At 32.5% G+C, this 19,935-nt stretch overlaps 1 protein-coding gene across 4 annotated transcripts in view; it reads left to right on the top strand.

Annotated features, from left to right (window-relative positions):
• LOC112591198 (carboxyl-terminal PDZ ligand of neuronal nitric oxide synthase protein) overlaps nucleotides 1-19,685 on the top strand; it is a 55,105-nt gene extending 35,420 nt beyond the window's left edge. Inside the window, exons 4-10 of one of the 4 annotated variants that reach the window (XM_025334936.1) lie at nucleotides 1,018-1,073; nucleotides 1,264-1,372; nucleotides 7,801-8,041; nucleotides 16,152-16,324; nucleotides 16,407-16,613; nucleotides 17,823-17,945; nucleotides 18,602-19,685. In XM_025334936.1, coding sequence (XP_025190721.1) covers nucleotides 1,018-1,073; nucleotides 1,264-1,372; nucleotides 7,801-8,041; nucleotides 16,152-16,324; nucleotides 16,407-16,613; nucleotides 17,823-17,945; nucleotides 18,602-19,375 — 1,683 coding nt within the window. In that variant the 3' untranslated portion in view covers nucleotides 19,376-19,685. Of the gene's footprint in view, nucleotides 1-1,015; nucleotides 1,074-1,263; nucleotides 1,373-7,068; nucleotides 7,625-7,764; nucleotides 8,042-16,151; nucleotides 16,325-16,406; nucleotides 16,614-17,822; nucleotides 17,946-18,601 lie in introns of those variants that run through there. The other 3 variants (XM_025334939.1, XM_025334937.1, XM_025334938.1) reach the window with 3 other exon arrangements.
• Nucleotides 19,686-19,935: the final 250 nt, after the last annotated feature.

Raw genomic sequence — 19,935 nt, 5'->3', positions numbered from 1 at the left:
TATATAAATTGAATTTATTACATTAAAAAAAAAAAAGTATAAAAATGTACATTATGGTCTATTATTTTGAAAATTATTCATCGTGGTTTTTTGACTATAAATTGCTTTACTTAAAAAGAGAGTAATTTTAAATGATATTATTCAATATATAGTTTATACAAAATAATTTTTTCTTTAGGTATACCAAGTTCCTTTATTATAATTTATATTTATTTCGGTTAAAACCTTTTAACATGTAAACTATGAAGTTTATTATATATTGCTTTAACATACTGTTACTTTTATTGCAACAGAATCTTAGAATATGTATGGTATTATAATACAACTTGATAGTATAATTTATAACATATTGTTTTTAAATTTTTAGTTACAAATTTAAATTGATTTGAAATTTGTTGTATCTACTATTATAGTTAATTTATAATTTAAAAATATTTTGTTTAAAATTATTGTTTTTTTAAACTGATTTATTTAACTGTAATAATTATGATACTTTAATTTATACTTCTTAAGTTCAGGTATTCATTAAATATTTTAACTTCACGTAGGTATTCAGAGTAAAATAATATTTTACTAATATTACAGCTTTAAACGTGAAACAGTAGATAACAATAGATACTTGTTTTTTAGACAATAATGTTATTAGTAGAAAAACAAATAATTTAAATTATTTTATGCCATTAATTAAATTATAAATTAAATCAATTAATATGCAAACGTGTTTGAATAATAATAATAAAAAAAAACGCATTTTGAATATTAATTATTATTGAGTTTAAAATAACAAAAATTTAAATTAAACGGTCTATAATCAATTTGATTATTTTGTACACATTTTAAACATTTTGTTTATATTACAATGTTAAGGAGAAAATACAAATAAACTGAACTCAGAGATGTTTTTGAAAACAACTGTTTATGCTAATCTTTCAATATTAATATCATAAAAATTATGTTTATTTTCTTTTTTTTACAAAATTCCAATAGTTAAATAATATTTTTGTGGTGTTATTATAGAAAAAACAATGGACGGACGAGAATAACCTGCTTCTAATGCAACATCCTATTTATAGGTAAGCTGTTAAGTCTGTCATACATCAAAGTATGCGGTGGGTTTTAAAGTCTCAGATAAAAACTGTTTGTTCACTCTTAAACAGCTAATTTGAACTTATTTTTAATTTTCAATTTTTTTTTACCAAATTGTTTATTTATTACCGATTTTGTTAAATTATGTTTATAATATGACGTTGTTTTGAATTTTAGAATATTTTACGTTTCTCACGATTCTCAAGACATGAAAATATTCAGTTACATAGCTAGAGATGGTTCCACTAACGTGTTCAAGTGTAATGTGTTCAAGGCAAATAAAAAGGTGCGTACCTAATATTGATTTTACAAAGATATATTCAATTATACTATTATAAAAAAAAATTAAATAAATATCAAACCAAAAAAATATGGATAAAATCGAATAAGGTTTATATGGATTTATTTTTGAGACAAGTTGTAATGAAAATGAATAAGGAAAAAAAATAATATGATATAATATGATATGCATCATATCGTATTTACATATCATGTAGTTAATTCCGAAAACCATTTATTTCATCCACCCTCGTACTATAGAAAAATCCGATGAAATCTACTTAGCGCATGCGTTAAAGCATGCTATTTTTTCGCGACGTTTTTCTATAATTCGTAGGCGTTGATATTATCTTAAAGTAAAAATGTGACAGTTTTTCTAATGCGCAATTGCAATACGATAAAATATAGAAAAAAAAATTTGACATTGATACTTTTTAATTTTTATATGTTATACTCGAGAAAACAACTTTTCTCAGCTATTATGTCATCGAAGTATTTCAGAATTTATTTTCGTTATTAATACACGAAGAATTAAAATTTATTTTTGTTAAAATATTTTGAAAATACATATTTTTTAAATTAATAATTATGATGCAGGGTTCTCTCTACGCGTACTTATAACATACGTTGCCAAATGTTGTGTACTTTACGTGAATGATTGACGATCAAAGAGATTTATAGTGTTAATCCTTTCATAATTACTATTGAACTAAGGCATAATCGTTAATTTTTGTTTACATACTCTAATACACGCACAATACTTGTGCATTATATGAATAAAAAATATATACTTATCTTTACGTATCTATCACTTGCGCCTTCATAGTTGACGGCTCGTATTCGTCATCTCTTAACAATAGATAAATTCGTGGGTTAGCAACCAATTTAGAGTTCAATTAGACTACTGTAAAAAAAAAAAAAATAAATAACTAAATGTTTAGATTAATATTTTGATGATTTGAATTTTTTCAATTATTGTCATTTATAATAGAAAAATATTATACATAGACAATTAAAATTTTCATTTTGAATCAAAAACATATTTTTTACTGGCCAAAAATAGATTTATTGTATTAAGATTCAATATGTTTGTTCTACATTATATTATCGTATTAAGTTCAATCTTTAAGTAAAAAAAGCTCTATATTCTGATTTTCTATAGTGTATTTATAATATTTAAATATTATTTAGGCATTTTACTGAATTAAAAATCAAAAATATTTAAATAGGACTCCATTTCTTAATAAAAATAAAATCTATTTACACATTTTTTTTTTAGAGTGAAGGATTCAAGTTTAAATTTGTAATACAAGGACATAAACTGGTAAAAAATGGTTGAAATCAAAACACAGATGGTTAAAAATAGTTCAGTAATATATGTATTTTTTCCCTAAGGAAATAAAACCTTCATGACAATTGCTGATTGATGCATCGTTGTGCACTTTTTCTCTTTGTCATACTAACTACATCACGTATGTCAAAAATCACTTAACAGTTTAGGCGTTTTCGTGATAAATTGACTAAAAATCAAAACTTGTTGTTTTGGTTTTATTGTATACGTAGATGATAAGGTTGAATGAGTAAAATAAGAAATTTAATGTTTAACTGTTCTTTTAATATTTAATTTTTGTTTTGAAAAATAACCATGTAAAAAATATTATCTTACATTATTTATTTTATATTTCATATAATATAAATATTATTTTGATATCCAATTCAAATGTTATAAGTAATTCTATAATAAGTACTATCAACATTGTATTATATAGATAGGAATTTTTTGAAATCATATTCAATCTAAGAACACAAAAAAAGATTTTGTAAATTTGTTATGAATTGAAATATATGGTAGAGAAATATTATTCATCATATAGTAAATGTTCTATTTACTCATTTAGTGCCAAAATTACATTAAATTCGCATTTATCAACAAAATGCTATTGTCAGCTATAATATAATAGATAATTTTTATTTTTTCGATGACAACTTAGCTAGCTAGGTTAAAATCATTAATTTAACTGTAAACGGTAATATTAACTATTGAATTTTAAAATATTAAATTTTAAATTTATTAATTATTGTTATTTAAATGAGCATGTGTTGTTATGTATTATATAATGTTTATACTAATTGGAAAAAAAAACTATTCTGAGCCCAAATTGTTGGGTGTTTATTTATTAATTAAAAAGATAAAGTAAAGTAAATATAATATTATCATTTATATAGTATATATGTATATTTAACTTGGCGTACCTATATCTTATGTTATTGTAATAAATTATTCATCTTATAGTTTCTTGTCTTGTCTTGTCTCGTCTCGTCTTTGAAACTAAGCAAACCCACGTAAATTATGAATAGACTAAAAACCTCTTTTAAATTATCTTAAGCAAACTAAATCTTTGGTAAAGTATAAAACCATGCGATGTTAAATTTTCTCATATACTAGTGTAAAAATTACCTAAATAATAAAATTGTGTTATAAATGAAATATTTATATTTAATTTATCATATTTACATAGGTAAATACTATTTACAAGTAATACTTATTTATTATAATATTTAAAAATAAATTTAATTTTTAAAATTCTGATCTCAATTTATTTGTTAACCATATTTCATGGAAGATAGAATCCATGTAAAATAATATAGGTACTATTGAGTAAAAATCAAACTAATCTAGAGGAAAGGGGTTTTATAATATGACTATTAATATTTTTTGTCAAATAATATGAATTATGATTGTATTATATTATACATTTTTATTATATTTAAATTAAGTTATGAAAAAAACAATTAATAGGTCGGAGCATAAAAATATATTTTTTTGTATAATTTTTCACCGATATATCTTTAATTCCATTCAGATATAATTATCGTTCTACAGTAGTATACTACTATTATACTATTATATATTATAATATAATGAGTTGAATAAATTTTTGAGGAGAATAAATTGAGATATTCATCATATTATTATGCACTTATTAATATTAAACAGTAGGTATTTTCATTATACGTTCAAACTACGCGGGCGTAGTATGGGGTGACCGACCAATGACCATACTATTTTAAAATAACGGGACAAACGATTTTGGCTCAACTTAAAAAAGAACTCCAAAATATAAGAATTTTTGTTTTTAATTATATTTTAGTGGTTTTTTTTTTTTTTTATGGTAAAGATCACCCTTGTTGCTGGGGTTCAAAATATTATACTGTGCAATACTCCAATAAAATACATGTTTCATAATTATTGATGACGACTGTATGTCATTCCATGTTCGTTACACAAAAACTATAGCTTATAAACTAAATCTTTTAACTTAAGTTTTAATAACAACTCAATAAAAAACAGTGAATTCGTGTACAGGTAGTTTTACATTCACACAAATATCTATTAGTATTAATGATATGGATTAAAAATGGACAAAAAGCGTCCCGTTCGGATTTTGCCGGGATAAAGGACATTATGTTTAAAAAACGCCATTCATTTTTTATGGTCACTTAAAGGTTAGTGGACAAAGGGTGAAGTAAACTCACAGATTTCGATATGTTTTGTATAATTTCTCATTATTTTTTTTGTGTTTTACGTGCAAAATATATTTTGGCAGAAAATCGCTAGGAAAAATACAAAAAATAATAAATTTTCTTCGCCGCATCATCAATGTTTATAATTTTTTCAGTGAAATATAATTAAATTATATAAATTAAATCAATTTTATCTGACGCAACTTCACACTCCATATAATAACTAATTAATTTATTAATAGTATATAAATATATATATATCAACACTCACACACTCTAGTCATGTAAAGTATATTTGAAAAGTCATTTGAATATAATTTTAAGATATCTTGATTGATGTAGTCAATTTTCCTTTTCATATTTGATATTTTTATACATACAAAACGAATTCACTTTAAACTGATCATAAAATAACTCATTATGAGACAACTTGATATCCTATATTTTTTATATTGCTAAATACCTATTATAGCTTGCAAATCAATCTTTAGCTAGGTATAGCTTCTTGAATATCGAAGATCTTTAGATTTGGATGTAAAATATTAAAATTAACGCGTTAGTGTATAAAGTATTTTTGGCATGAATAAGAAATATAAGAAAAAACACAAGCTCAGATTCCACTTTTCAATAATTCATCTAGAACTGTATTATCGTCATTTTATTTGTATGCAAAACAAAACATTAACTTCTCGAATAATTTATTAATACACTTACACACATACCCTATTTATTTATTTATTCAGGGGTGGATTGATCTATGGGGTATTCAGGAATCTTCCCGATAGGCCAGTTATTGAATGGGTCACGCTATATTATTATATAATTACAAAACAAAGTTATATCTTCATAAAGAAGCATAAAATATTAAAAATAATAAATATGTAGGTATTATTTTGTTATTTATACTAGTTAATATCAACTTGTTTACTAATGTTTTGTAAAATATTTTAATTTCTAGAATATGATTATACTGGTGTGGTGTGAAGTACTGCTGATATTGCTCAAAGAATCGCATTGTGGGTAGAATTCAGTTAGTTATACATTTAAATTCATGTAAAATTAAATCATACTCAAAAAAATGTGATGTTAAAAACTATCTATAAAATGAAATTAATTATTTTTAGCATTTATATAAGTAACGTTCCTCCTTCTATACTGTATATCAATTCGCATATTAAATATATATGGGAAATTGGCATTTGTAGTATCTAGATAGTGTAGTGTATACCTATTTTTTTTTTAAATCTTCATTTTTGAAAATTAAAAAACTAAAAATTGAAGAATGTGAAGGAAATTATCAATTGTTTTTATACAATAAAGACAATATAACACATATGCAGTTAGAGAAATAAAATGTATTTTGACAAAAGATTTAAAAAATTAGATTGAAGTTTAAATATCATACAAAATGTTATAATATATTTTACTAATTTAGAGAGGGAACTAAACAAATTTTGAAATTTAAGCAAAATAATGTATTTTTGGTGAGGAGAAATATAGAGGGGGTATTACATTCGCGATATATAAGCCGGTTTGATTCTTATTTCCCGGGCAGGAAAACTTTGCCAATCCGCCCCTACACACACACACATATACACACTTTTGTTACTCGTCTAAAGCCGACATAATATTAAATAATACTAAACACGCGATCTGTGCCGCGGATTACAGTCCTGAGAGGAGTATAAATTGCTCGTTATAAATGTGCATATACATACGTTAATTATATATGTTTTTCGAGGCTTATTGAAAACGAGAACATTTCAATTAGGTATCTCGTAAATCGAGTCACAAGAGCACAGGATTAAACCAAGTCCATGTAATAAAGTCTCGCATTAACAGATGCTGGTTATTTTTTAACTTTTTTTTTTTATCGATCAATATTTAATATTGTTAATGATTTATTTCCTCTCAAAGTTAGAAAACACGGAGGACACGGACCCAAAGCGTCTAAAAACAATCTCAACCTTGAGGCCCCGGTGCATCGCTATCCCTCTCCCTTCCTCCACGTCATCGAGCGTTATCCGTTTATGAGGGGGTATACATAAAACACATATTATAATAAATGTTATAATACTTTATTATTATTATTATTATAGTATTATACATTGACAAATAGGTACGCCGCGAGCTGGACGGGGGGACGCGTAATTAGGCACGGCGCCAAGGATCCGACGAGCGCGTCTCGATTCGGCGGGGTGGGGAGGAATCCGTCTGGGGCCCCCCCCGGTGTGTCGTCAGATAGCGTCGGGACGCGACGGCCGGCCGACCGACCTACACGTTCACACGCGCGCGTAAGACGCATACACGCGCGCTGTGTCACGCGCACCACCCTATAGCAGTATATACGTGGACACGAGCGTGCGCGCGCTCGCCATCATAACACGAACGCTTACGACGAGAAATAAAAAAAAAATCATAAAATTATAAAATTGCTGGCGCGCGCGTAATTCGCGCCATCGGATTTTATTCTCGGCTGTCCTCGCCGAAGCGCGCACCACCGCGACAGCAGCAATATCAAACGTGTGGCGCGGAAAAAAATCTCGCCCGTTGCGCGTATTACATGGTTAGCATGAGGAAGACTGCGAACGCGCCGTCGCCGCCGAAACCGGAACACCCGCGGCAAGCGCCCCGGAAGAAATTGTCGTTTCGGGAGCCCGAAGTGGTGCCCCGGGGCAAGCCACGGGTGGTACTGAACAAGGCAGACGAATTCGAACTGGACGAAGAACTGCAGGTAACGGCGACGACCACCACCTCTCGTTCAATCCCTTTACCACTGTTACCGTCGTCACGATTATTATTGCTTTCATTACATCATTCTGTTTTTTTGTTTTTTTTTTTCGGTGGGGTTTTCGTTTATCTCGTCGTTTTTAGAAAATCCATTATACGCCGTGCTTGTGCGTGTTTCAGAGCCAAGCGATGCGAGTGGTGCGGACGGTGGGCCAAGCGTTCGAAGTGTGCCACAGAGTCAACCCGTCCGAAGACGGCGGTGACAGGGACGACGAGGACGGGTCGACGTCGTTCAGACGTCGCGACGACGACGATGACGACGACGACTGCGACGACGACGACGACGACGACGACGATCACCGAGGAGACGATTCGGGCGACGAAGACGACGAGGTGGACGACGGTTCCGCGTCGAAACGAGGTAAGAACAAGCGATCATTGCGAATAATGTTATACATTCGTCTTAGACTACGCGTATTACGATGAAAATAAAAATAAATAACAAAATAACGTAAAAGCACAAATCGTTACGAGACGGCGGAAAAACTGTGCGGAGACGGGTTTGTCGGCGTTTTGCAAGAAAACTGTCATTGTCACCACGTTAAATTTAGACGTCCGGATCTCCGCTTCTGGGATTACGTCCAAAAATGTTTTACCGGGTCTGTTACTGCTTTTTTTTTCACTCTTCGTCCGTTCGTTATTCGTTTTTAAACGAACGGCTTTACAATACACATACACACACACATGCGCGCACGCGACTAGGACCGTATTTAACGATACTGTTTAAAATAATAATAATAATAATAATAATAATTGTAAATCGAGCGACTTATCCGCACCTAGCCGCGCGCTTGTATACAATGTACCGAGTATATTATGCGTGTTACTGGTGCGCCACGAACACACGTCTTGGCAATGCGTATTGGTTACCCTTTAACATATTTTTAACGTGACCTATGCGCTTGAAATACGTTAATTTATCGCCTAAACAATTCCAGCATAGGTTCTCTTTATCAAACATCTTTGTTCCCTCCTCCCCCCTCTCTCTCTCTCTTCCCCGCCATCGTATTCTTTCTACTCCGTTTACTGCTGTGCGTACACATTTTATTTATATACACAATGATCGGAACACCCGATCCTTAAACTATGTACGATACTCGTAAGTATTGAGCATGTATAATGTACAGTTTTCAATATTGTTATATGTATTTCCTCGAATGGGTTAAAAAATGTCTATAAATACGACCGTTCTGTTTATTTCCGTTCGCAATATTCATTGAAGCAGATGGTAGTTCATAATGCCATAATGGTACTACCTATACCTTTTTTTCCGGTTGATAGACGATAGTATAATATGATGCACGTATAAGTGCCCATATTATGAACGTATTGAAAAGTAAATAAATGTATGTGCGTAGAACGATTTTATTAGTACCTACCTATGTCGTTTTTATTTTTTAATAAACACTTTATATAAGCGAGTATAATAAAGTTATATTTATGATTTGAGTTGTTTTATGTTTTTTATTTGTGTACCAAGTTAAAATTTATCGAACATGAATTATTTACACCATGAGCATAGAAATATATTTGTGTTTAGCTTCACGAGTTCGTAATGTTTAATGTTTAACAACTACACAATTCATAATGATCTCAGGATGATATCAAACGACAGTAGGTGCACGGAAAAGTTAATGGTCTTACAAGACATTACTTTCCATAGTTGATACTAGACTACTTCGTCTCTATTAGTATTATTCTAATCAAGTTTTTAAAAATAAATTGTCCATATCTATTTCGAGTAATTCTCCGACAAGTTTAAAATTCTAATTGTATAATACTATTCGATACAATATAGTCAAATGTGTATCTATTGTAAATATTTATTTTAACTAAGAAATAAAAAAAATAAAAAAATACCAGCTATTTAATTTCAAATCAGTAGTGTTATCAATGATGAATCATCATATTTCTCTTAATAACTACGGTTTTTTTTTTGAAAACGAGTACATTTTTATATTTTTTCAATAGGGGAACCTTCTAATGGTGGACTTTCCGAGTAAATGGACATTTATATATAAATTTTAATTTAAAAATAAATAAAAAACGGTATCAGTAAAATGCACTCGTACTAGATATAATGGAAATAAACTGGTTGCAGACTATACATTAATGAAACTAAACTGGCTCAAGTAAGTAGAAGTTTCAAAATTTCACATTACAACTTTACGAGATTCACTATCTACTGCATAGAACGTACTGAACATTTCGTAGGTTAAATTTCGTTAGTAAAGATAATTCTATTTTCTCTTATACTGTAACCTTGGCAAATGAACTTACTCACGAGATTCTTCGAAGACAGTAACATTATAAGCAGACCAAATTGACTTATATTTTCTCACGGAATTGAATATTTGTGTATGCACAGGTTAATTTTTTTTTTGACATTAATGACTATCAACATTTTTAAATGCAATTAATTTTAAATAACTTGTAATTACATTTAAAAATAAAATTTTATTTTATTTTATTTAACTTAATATGTATCATCGTATACATTTATTCTTTATACATTTTAAACATTTATTACCTTTGAATAGTAATTACCTCCGAAATGTGGATAAAATTTATTGGTCATCGAGAGTGTATGGTATTCGGAAGTTTCACTGTAGTCATATGAATTTTCTTTTTTTTTATTGTGTCGAGATAGTTATAATCATTAAAGAGAAAACATCATTAAAAACGGACGTAGATAAAATTTTAGATATATATATGTTGTATTCCTATTACCTCCGACATTAAGTTAATTATCAAACGTGCAAGTCTTTAAAAAACACAATTTAATATCAAGATGTGCAAACGATTAAATCGTGAAAAATATTTTAAATCTAATATTTCATTACTCTTTATCTTTATAGACGAGTCCTTAACGGGCAAATTGCTTTTATTTTAACATTAAGTAATATGATATTTATATGATTATAATATAATGGGAGATGTAACGAAATATATTTTAGAATAAAGTTTAATAGTGTATTATTTAATGTTATTAACATAGTTCAACTACAAAGTACATCAATGAAAATTTTCAAGTAACATATGTTTGTACTAATGCTGCTTATAAATTCAATAAAATAAATTGTAATTTATTAATTAATTTTTAAAAAAAAATTGCACTTACAAGGTGTAATAATTAGAGATACTTTGTGTGTAGTGTGCTTGTGTGTGTTATCTTTCGTGAAGTAGAATAAATTATGAATACAAAACTGTCTTGTTTGTATAGTTTCAAATATTTGGACAAACAGGCAACGCAATATTATATTAGGTATAAATTAAAATTGAATAACATTATAGAATTATACAATAAAATACATTTTAGAACAGGGATCCTCAACTTTTTTTACTTAACGGCATACTTGATCATTTTAAAAAAATTCACGGCACACTATAACTATATATGATATGATATTTATAAATAATATATTTTTTTATTAAATGCTAAACATTTAATGTGATATATTTGAGACTGGTATTTTTTACATAATTCCTCTATTTGGGGTGTAACAGTTGAAACCTATATGAATCAGGCTCAAAAAAAACTTAATTTTATATACTCGTAGATTAAGTTTGATTAGTTTTGTTTAAAAAAATTTGTTTTAGACTAAAACTCGATGTAAGATGAAAACAAATCTAAAAAAAGGAAAATAATTATCCCAGAAAATTAATCAAATTAGTCTACATAATTCTATTTATATAACATAATATATAAATATATTTTTTTTAAATGCATATTTTAATGGCATATTTAATGATTCTTTAGAGCATAAATGCATGCATATTTTAAGGTTTTTTAGGGCATGAAGTCCCTAGCCCTAATTATCATAGTATGTGGCAATAGACAAAGCAATTGCTTGTAATACCCGTATCGAAAATTATCCAATAAATAATATTAAAGCTGTTTTATTGAGACATTTTATCAATTTTTATTTTCAAGGGAATTTCGAAGTCAATGCTATAATAAATATAAATTATAATTTTGATTATATTATATTTAGTGCACATATAAGACGAAAATTATACGGCACACCTGAATAATTTCGTGGTACTGTGGTTGGGAATCTTGTTTTAAAATATTCTTGGAAACAATTCTTTTATACAATATATTGGTTGTGTTAGTATAAAAATATTTGGAGCTTAAGTGGAAACGTAGAATGATGTTTAAGTATACTGAAAATATTTCTATTTTCTCTGAATAGACGGTTTGTATTGAAACTATTTATAAATAAAAGAAAAGAGTTACAAGAAAAATCAATTTGAAAGTTCTACGTCTCGACGTTTATCGAGAAATTGTATGTTTATGCATTTTTTCGTAGAAAACATGTCATTTCTCAAAAAGTCGAAAATTACTCGTCAATCTTATGTTTTTAACGAGAAAATATTTCTTAAACCGTTTCGGGTTTAAATTGAACACACGACTTGATGCCAAGAATCTTTTTGATAACAATTATTTCAATAATAATTACTCGACGACCTTGTTTAGACGTTATTACCGCGGGCCATTGAAACGGGAAAAAAAGAATGGCGATTATCGTTAACTCGCGGACCGTTAGACCCATCATCAAGACGAGGATGGGATATTAATCATCTCACGTAGTAGGTAATGCACCATCGCAAAGAGCAGTGATACGAACGCCACGCACACAGTTTGTGCCCACCCGCAAAAGCGAGTGACCGGCGGGCTATTTTTGAATGCGAATCGGTAAAATGTCGATCGCCATATTGGGTCTCGGATTTTCGAAAAAAAAAAAATACCAAAAAAACGGTGCGTGATATCAACGCATATACCGTAGCCTTCGCGGGAATCGAATGTATTTTGGCCTAGCACCAGCCCGACCTGCCGGACTTAGGGACACACGCATACACACGCAAATCCTTCATAAAAGTTGACGTCTGTCACGGGCCGACGAGGTATAAAAGAATCACATTCTCGTGACGGTTGCCAAACGCGCGTGTTTCCTCGGCGGGCCTTCATTTTTCCCGCGCCGCTATATTCGGCGGTCTCGGGCCACGACCCGGCGGAACACGGACGATTTGTCGTCGACGTTTTTCTTCTCTCGCCCCGCTCAACGGTAATAAGTAATAACATTAAAATGATAATGATAAATCGTGCGATCGCACTGCCGCACTCTCGGTGGTGGCGGTGACGGGTTCGCTAGGCTACAGCAACGACGACAGCGTATAAAATAATAATAAGTGACTCCTACAAAACCGGCTTTAGGTAGCATCCGACGAAGACACAATGGTGACTTTTGTGCACGACGGATCCGTCTAATTTATTACAACGTGCCTACCGATGGCTCTTTTGTTCCCCGGTCAACGAAAACAATTGGCCCTGGTAAAACACGAGTACGGTACACAACGGCGGCCGTTATTATACGTTATATTATTACTATCTATAATAGTACACGCAACAACAATGATGATAATAATAATGATAATTACAAGCGCAACGCGGTCTGCTGTGTGTGTAGGATTTTTCACACACTTTTCATGAATACCTACGCGGTGGCGGCCCCGGTAAAATGATATATTTCTATTATTATTATTATTGTAATTTTTATTATTTTACATAGGGTAATTGACCAACCGTGCTTTCCATGTCATATAGGTATCATCCTTGATACGATTAAATGTTAAAGTAACTCAAAAACAGTATTATATACCTACTCATCGTCCAAATTTCGATTTAGAGACATCAATAGTTTCAAGAGAATTAAGATAAGTACACGTATATGAAAACAGAATTTGAAGCTTTTGACCTAGGATAAAGGACAAGTTTCCTCAATAAATCACCTGTATGCGATCGCGATTAATAAAATTATTGTCATATATGGCTTTTGTGCTTGATTCGGCGGCGAAAAAGCTCAGCACAATATTATAACACAACTTCAATATGAAATATGTATCTCTATTGATTAATAATATTATAATTTATTTAGGTGGGTGTACTGGTGTGAATTGGTTAATAAGTCAAAATGATGTTTTTCGACAAAAAACCTCTCATTTCTGTATTGGTTCTAATTTGATAAGAAAAAATACAAAAATTAAATGTTTTAATAACAAATACTACATATTACATTTTTCTTGCAGAACAGCCTTATAATTGAAAAGCGGTCAATTTTACTTATTCCCTTATAATTGTAATTTCGTCCCAAATCCACAATCTATATTCAACGAATTATATACCGTATGATATTGTACAATTGTACAGCATCGTGCCGTGTCTTTTGATGTATCTACACATCCAATATTTTATTAGTAACACGAGCTACTTACTAATATTGAATAAATTTCAATTCGAATGAAATAATGAAGTGTGGATAAGTACTCATTTTAGAGAATATTTCCAGGGGAGAGAGTATGATTGCTTAAATCCACACCCCCCCTCCCACGAGCCTTAGTTTTGTTACTACGTTTGTATTGTCGGGGAGCGGTAGTGTTCATTCTGGCGGAAGAGGTATCAAGTCATAAAACTATACAATTTTTATTTCGAATTTTGTGTAAATCAAATCAGTCGTAGATCGTTCATATACGAAAAACACTGTTAAAAAAAAAGATGTATCGTCGACTATCGGCCGCGTCGCGCGTCGTCTGGGGAAATTAAAAATCTGAAAAATAACGAGTTGACTCACTCGGTCAGATTGGCGATGACTTGTGCTATCGTTATATCTCGTAAAACGATATATATATATATACATATATATATATATACTATATAATTCACCCTTTCTAGACGCACGCTCACATCTTATTGGCAAGGACTTGAAATAATAATTTTGGGTCGTTTGATTTTTAACTTAGCGCCTGTGATGTTCACAAAGTTATATATTATATTACTTGTAGCGATATCAATATTAGACGTATAATAATGTAATACAAAGTTAATAATATAATTTACATAATTTCATATTTAGATATAGTTACGCAATAGCCCAGAATGAACTAAGTGAGGGGCGGCTATTCATTTAAAAATTAAAAGTATATATATATATATATACATCAATAAATCATGAAAATATTTTTATCGTATATTTTTAATGATTATTAGGTATCACATATTATTAAATATTTTATTTTATTTTAATAGATTACTTATTTGTTACAATTCTCGGTAAAATCACTAGTTCAATTTTCAAATTAATATCAGTTTCTTAGAAAAAATGGAGGTTTATGTTTGTGTGTATGGTCATGGTGGTAGAGGGTGGATCAATGCCTCCTATCAGTTTATGTCTTTGCTGACTGTACATTATGGCGTACATCATTAGACGGTTTACTGTAATCAAGATTGACGTGCAAATTTGTTTTGGAATTAATCTTAGATACTGAAACTACTACTGTCACTAAACGGTTCGAGTAACGAGGTTGATAAGCTCAAACTACAACATCGATAAGTTCTTATCGTAAAATTGTTCACGTCGTTAAAAACACACACCCACTCTCAAAACTATATTGAATCGTGTATCTATATAATTGTATCAACACTCAAGTAAACACGCGGTATCAGAAAAAGTCTCCCTTCCTCCTCCTCGCCCATGAAAATTCGTAATTCATTGTCGCGATAATTCTCTTTTACAATGTTACATAATATCGTGTTCATACTTCATTGTCATAACTATCAGTAAGTCGTTGTTTAAACAACGATATATTTCTAATATGTCATTTCGAGACCGTGAACCGGAAAAGACGGGAAGAAACAAACTTCTATGGCGCCGATTAACAAACGGATAACAGTGAAACGGTAGTGCGCACACTGCAGTGGTGTAAAAAATTCAGTACACAAACGTATATGTATACATCATTATACTTTTTACTATTCTTTATTTTTCTTTAGCCCCGTGCCAGTTGTATGGGATCTGATTTTTTTCTTCCCCCCCTCCCCGTCCGAATGGCACGTGGGCAGCATACTGTTCTATTCTAGTCCCTGAATATTTGACGTCAAACTAATTGGCTCTTTGCCTCGCACATATGACTCGACGTCATCGTTGTGACATAAAATCTACTTCAGTTGTGCAATATTTTAAATTTACGCCTTGCAATCCGAATGTATAACTATACTTCGTTCGACAAACCGTGGGACAGACTGGGTTATTATTATTTTTTATTTTTTGGAACAAATTTTACTGCCATTGTGACAAAATATATTATTATTATTATATTGGCACTCGGTAAAATTACTTTTTAATTTTTTATGACTAGTTATTATTGCGGAGTTTTATAAGATTACTTGATTGTTTTCAGTCATTGAGACTTAAATCGATAAATAATTTTTAATTTTTTATCACATATTATATTGTACTTGAAACACAAGAAAAAAATGTAAAAATAAATTTACTTGATAAAGTAATAAGTGTTAAATGTTAATAAGTATTATTTCCATAATATTAAACTATATGAATAGTTTTAGTTAAACTGGATTTTCTTGTTAGAAATCTGTGTTATATAATTAAATTATACTGTTTTTATAATTTTAGACACATTCGAAAACCAAGGTAGACTGGAAACATCTGTCGGAAACGATTCTGTTTCATCATTGGACGGAGCTAGAAGGGACGGAGGCCCCAATGAAACACAACGACCTTTACGACTAGATATCATTCCACCTCCATCGGCTTCGTCAGTCAACCACAGACGTTCCTCGCCAATGGTACTCTATTGATATTAACAGTACACGTGATTCATTTTATTAATTTATCATTTTTTTTTTTTTTTATTATTATTTTGCACAGAACGGCAGTGAAGTATTTAGCTCCCCAATGACTGAAACGTCAAAAAGCGACGGTGTCCCGTTGTCCTCTTTGAGCGTACAACATGAAATGCAATTATTGCGCCAGCAACTAGACCAGCAAACGCATCAGACACAAGCTGCAGTGGCTCAAGTGCACATGCTCAGGGACCAGTTGGCGGCCGAAACAACCGCCAGGATGGAAGCTCAGGTACATCAGTCATTATGTTAAAATTGACCCATCACACAACATAACGAAATCAAATGATTTCACGCCATAAATAGTTGTTGAATGCACGGTTAATATTTTGGCACTCGTTTCAAACGATCGTAATAAACTTCGCAAAATTTCTTATTATCTGATCACACGCCAAATTTAAAACACATTTTGCTTTATATTATAAACAATAATACCGTATTTGCGACGAAACGAGCTAATATTATTTCATTGCTAAGCAAAATTCACTAGGAAAAAATGATATGTCATTTTTTTTGTTAACTATAAAGGTACTAAATACATTATTAAATTATTTAATTGCTGATCTTGATTGTTATTTCTTAATGATAATAATAATAATAATAATAATAATAATAATAATTTATTATCTATTCGATACGCATCTTGATTCACGTGGAAATCAAATATTATTCATAAAACTGCTAGGTAAATCTCGACTGTGTATGTATAATAATCAAATATTAATCTTGTACTGTGGATATGGTCTATAGTCTATAGAATATAGAGAAAATTCGTTAATTTGTAATTCCGTACGACGGTCTCGTCTCGGCTATAATAATAATAATGCATTATTAGCGTGAACCAACTGTGCTATAATTAACGTGACTAGACGTCGGCCAACGTGGTCCACCGTACGTCGCTTCAACGATGATACAACTACTTCTACTTTATTATTATTATTTTTTAATCGTGAAATCGTCGACCTGTGGGAGAACTTTGCTTTGCTTTCCCGCTGGACTGTCATCGTTTATCAACATTCATTTCAAAGACTTACAATTTTATTAACACGGCTCCAATTCCATAAATTTACTTTCAAAATCGGCTGTATCCGAAGAAAGTATGTTCTGCACCATTTATCGTGTCTCTGTATTACACACGATTTCAATTTTAATTCCATGCGCTGTCATAAGCGTAATAAGTTTTTTCGGTTGACTCCGCAACGTTCGTTCACTCGCCTTTGATGATTACTTCGTTCCGTTCCTGATGCCATCAGCTTCAAAGGCACTGTCGTTTACAATATTTGCTTATCGTTTTGAGTCCTATTTCGCCTGCAGAAGTGCAGCCGCCACTACTACTATTTCTATTACTACTACTACTACTATTATTTCTATTCTACAATTAATAATAACGAAAATAGTAAAAAATCACTCTCTGTAACTCGATTTGCGTTTTTTTTCGCAGGCGAGAACACACCAGCTTTTGGTGCACAACAAGGAACTGCTGGATCACATCGCCTCGTTGGTGTCGTTGCTGCACGACCAGGAAAGGATCAGAAGTGAAATGCAACACCATTCGCTTCCCCCGGTAAGTGCGCCCGCGCGACTTCGATGCGTTTGGCCATGTTCCCGCCTCGGTTAGCCAATATACACCTAACCGTGTTATCGGTGCCGTTAAAAATCATTCATTTTTGCAGTTGGACGCTACTAACATGATTGGACGCGCGTGCGTATGATTTGTGTGGGTGTGTATAACGTAACATAACGCGTGCAGTCACGCGGCGCGTTTTTCGACTAACAGTATATTAATATTATAGTGAATCTCGTGTAGTTTTGCCTACCTGTATAATATAATACGCGCAAACTTATAACGCGTTGCAGGTGTTTTGTTGTTGTTGTTGTTGTTATTGTTATTTGTTGCTGTTGTGTTTTTTACACGGTTTGATGTTTTTTTTTAAATTTTTTTTTTATTCTAACGCAGCCGACTACTATACACCGTTTGACGTACTTAACCGTTTTTCCGATAAATTGACAAATATAATAAATAACCTGTCCAGGATATCCTGAACGCCCGGTACGTTGAGTTTTGTATTTTAACGCATTTTATTGATATAATAATAGTTTAGTATTTTGTCATTATAAGTTAGGTAGTTAATTGTAGACCATTTATTATTATTATTAGTTTTACACAGACGTGCGTGACAAGTCGTAATTTTTGTTTTTGTTGTTTGGTGCTATCCACAGCATCCCATGATGTGTGACTTGCCGACGCCGTCGTCCGCGCCGGCGTCGTACCTGCCGGAATTGCCGCCGCCGTCGCCCCGGCACAGGGCCCCGGCGTACCACATGCCCATGAACTTCGACTTCAACTTCAGTCAGCCCGCGCCGACGGTCGACCAACAGTTTCAAGCCCAGCTGCTGCAGCGGCTCCAGTCGCTGACCGGTACGATAGCGGCGAACAGCGCGTCCGCCGCGGGCCCGTACCAACAGCAGCGACCCGCGGCGTACCAATCGCACCAGCTGTACGCCCCGTCCGCGCACCAGCAGCAGCCGTCCACGTCGCCGACGCACATCAACTGCAGACCTCTACCGCAGTCGTCGTACTCGGCGTCGCCGGTGGCCGGCCGGTCCGCGTCCACCGTCGACTGTTGCGGTGCCGCGAACGACGGCATCATCAAACCGCTGTCGGACGACCGGCAGGTGACCGTGGTGGTGGTCGACGACCGGACCGCCGGCGAACCGTCGCCGCCATCGCCGCACCACCCGGAACCGCCGGAACCGTCGACGGTGCTGTCGCCGCCACCGCCCGGCAAGCAGCAAAAATCGTTGCTGAAGGTGTCGTCGTCGTCGGCGTCGCCGTCGCCGAGCAGTGGTGCCAATCGAGCGGCCTCCAAAAAGACAGCGTCCGCGGTGGGCAACGGCCCGATAACGAGGTCGACCAGTGAAAAGGTGCCCAACAAGAGCAATCTGATGAGCCAAGTGCACCGGACGACCTGGGCCCGGCACACCACGAAATAGATCCGTCCGGGAAATCCGTGCACGTTGTAAATGTGTTTTGTTCGCCGGCCGAGTGCGATACAATAATAATCTATATATATATATACACACTCGTGTGTGAGTGCATATGCACTTCTATCCTTACGAAGCGTACAACAATACAATGAATCATGTCGAGCTTAGGTCAGATTTTACCGTTTGTCGCGTAAGCCGTTGTGTAAGTGCGTATATGTGTTTCACCCTCCCTCTCTCCAGGGGCGATTTTTTTTATCGTCGAACCACTCGTTATTTCAAAAACAATAAAGAACGTTTATGAAAATATTTATCTTACGCGACTGTGTAAAAAGACAAAAATGTCGTGAAAAATAGTTATTTTTTTACTATTTTTTATCGTTATAGTTTTGTGCAACGACATACCATTTTTAATTTCGTATTCCAAAGCAAAATATTATTCAGAGTATTTCGGTGTGTAAGAAACGGATTTTGGGCGAGTAATAATAATATATTATGCATATATGAGTAGTAATTTATCAGTTTAGACGGGCGAAGTAATGGATCAACATTTTGATCTCTAGATATAA

Source organism: Melanaphis sacchari, unplaced genomic scaffold (assembly GCF_002803265.2).
Source record: "Melanaphis sacchari strain LSU unplaced genomic scaffold, SCAv2.0 Contig12_pilon_pilon, whole genome shotgun sequence".
Classification (NCBI taxonomy): Eukaryota; Metazoa; Arthropoda; class Insecta; order Hemiptera; family Aphididae; genus Melanaphis; species Melanaphis sacchari.
Note: the sequence above shows the minus strand (reverse complement) of the source record. Positions and strands in the feature narration are given on the sequence as shown.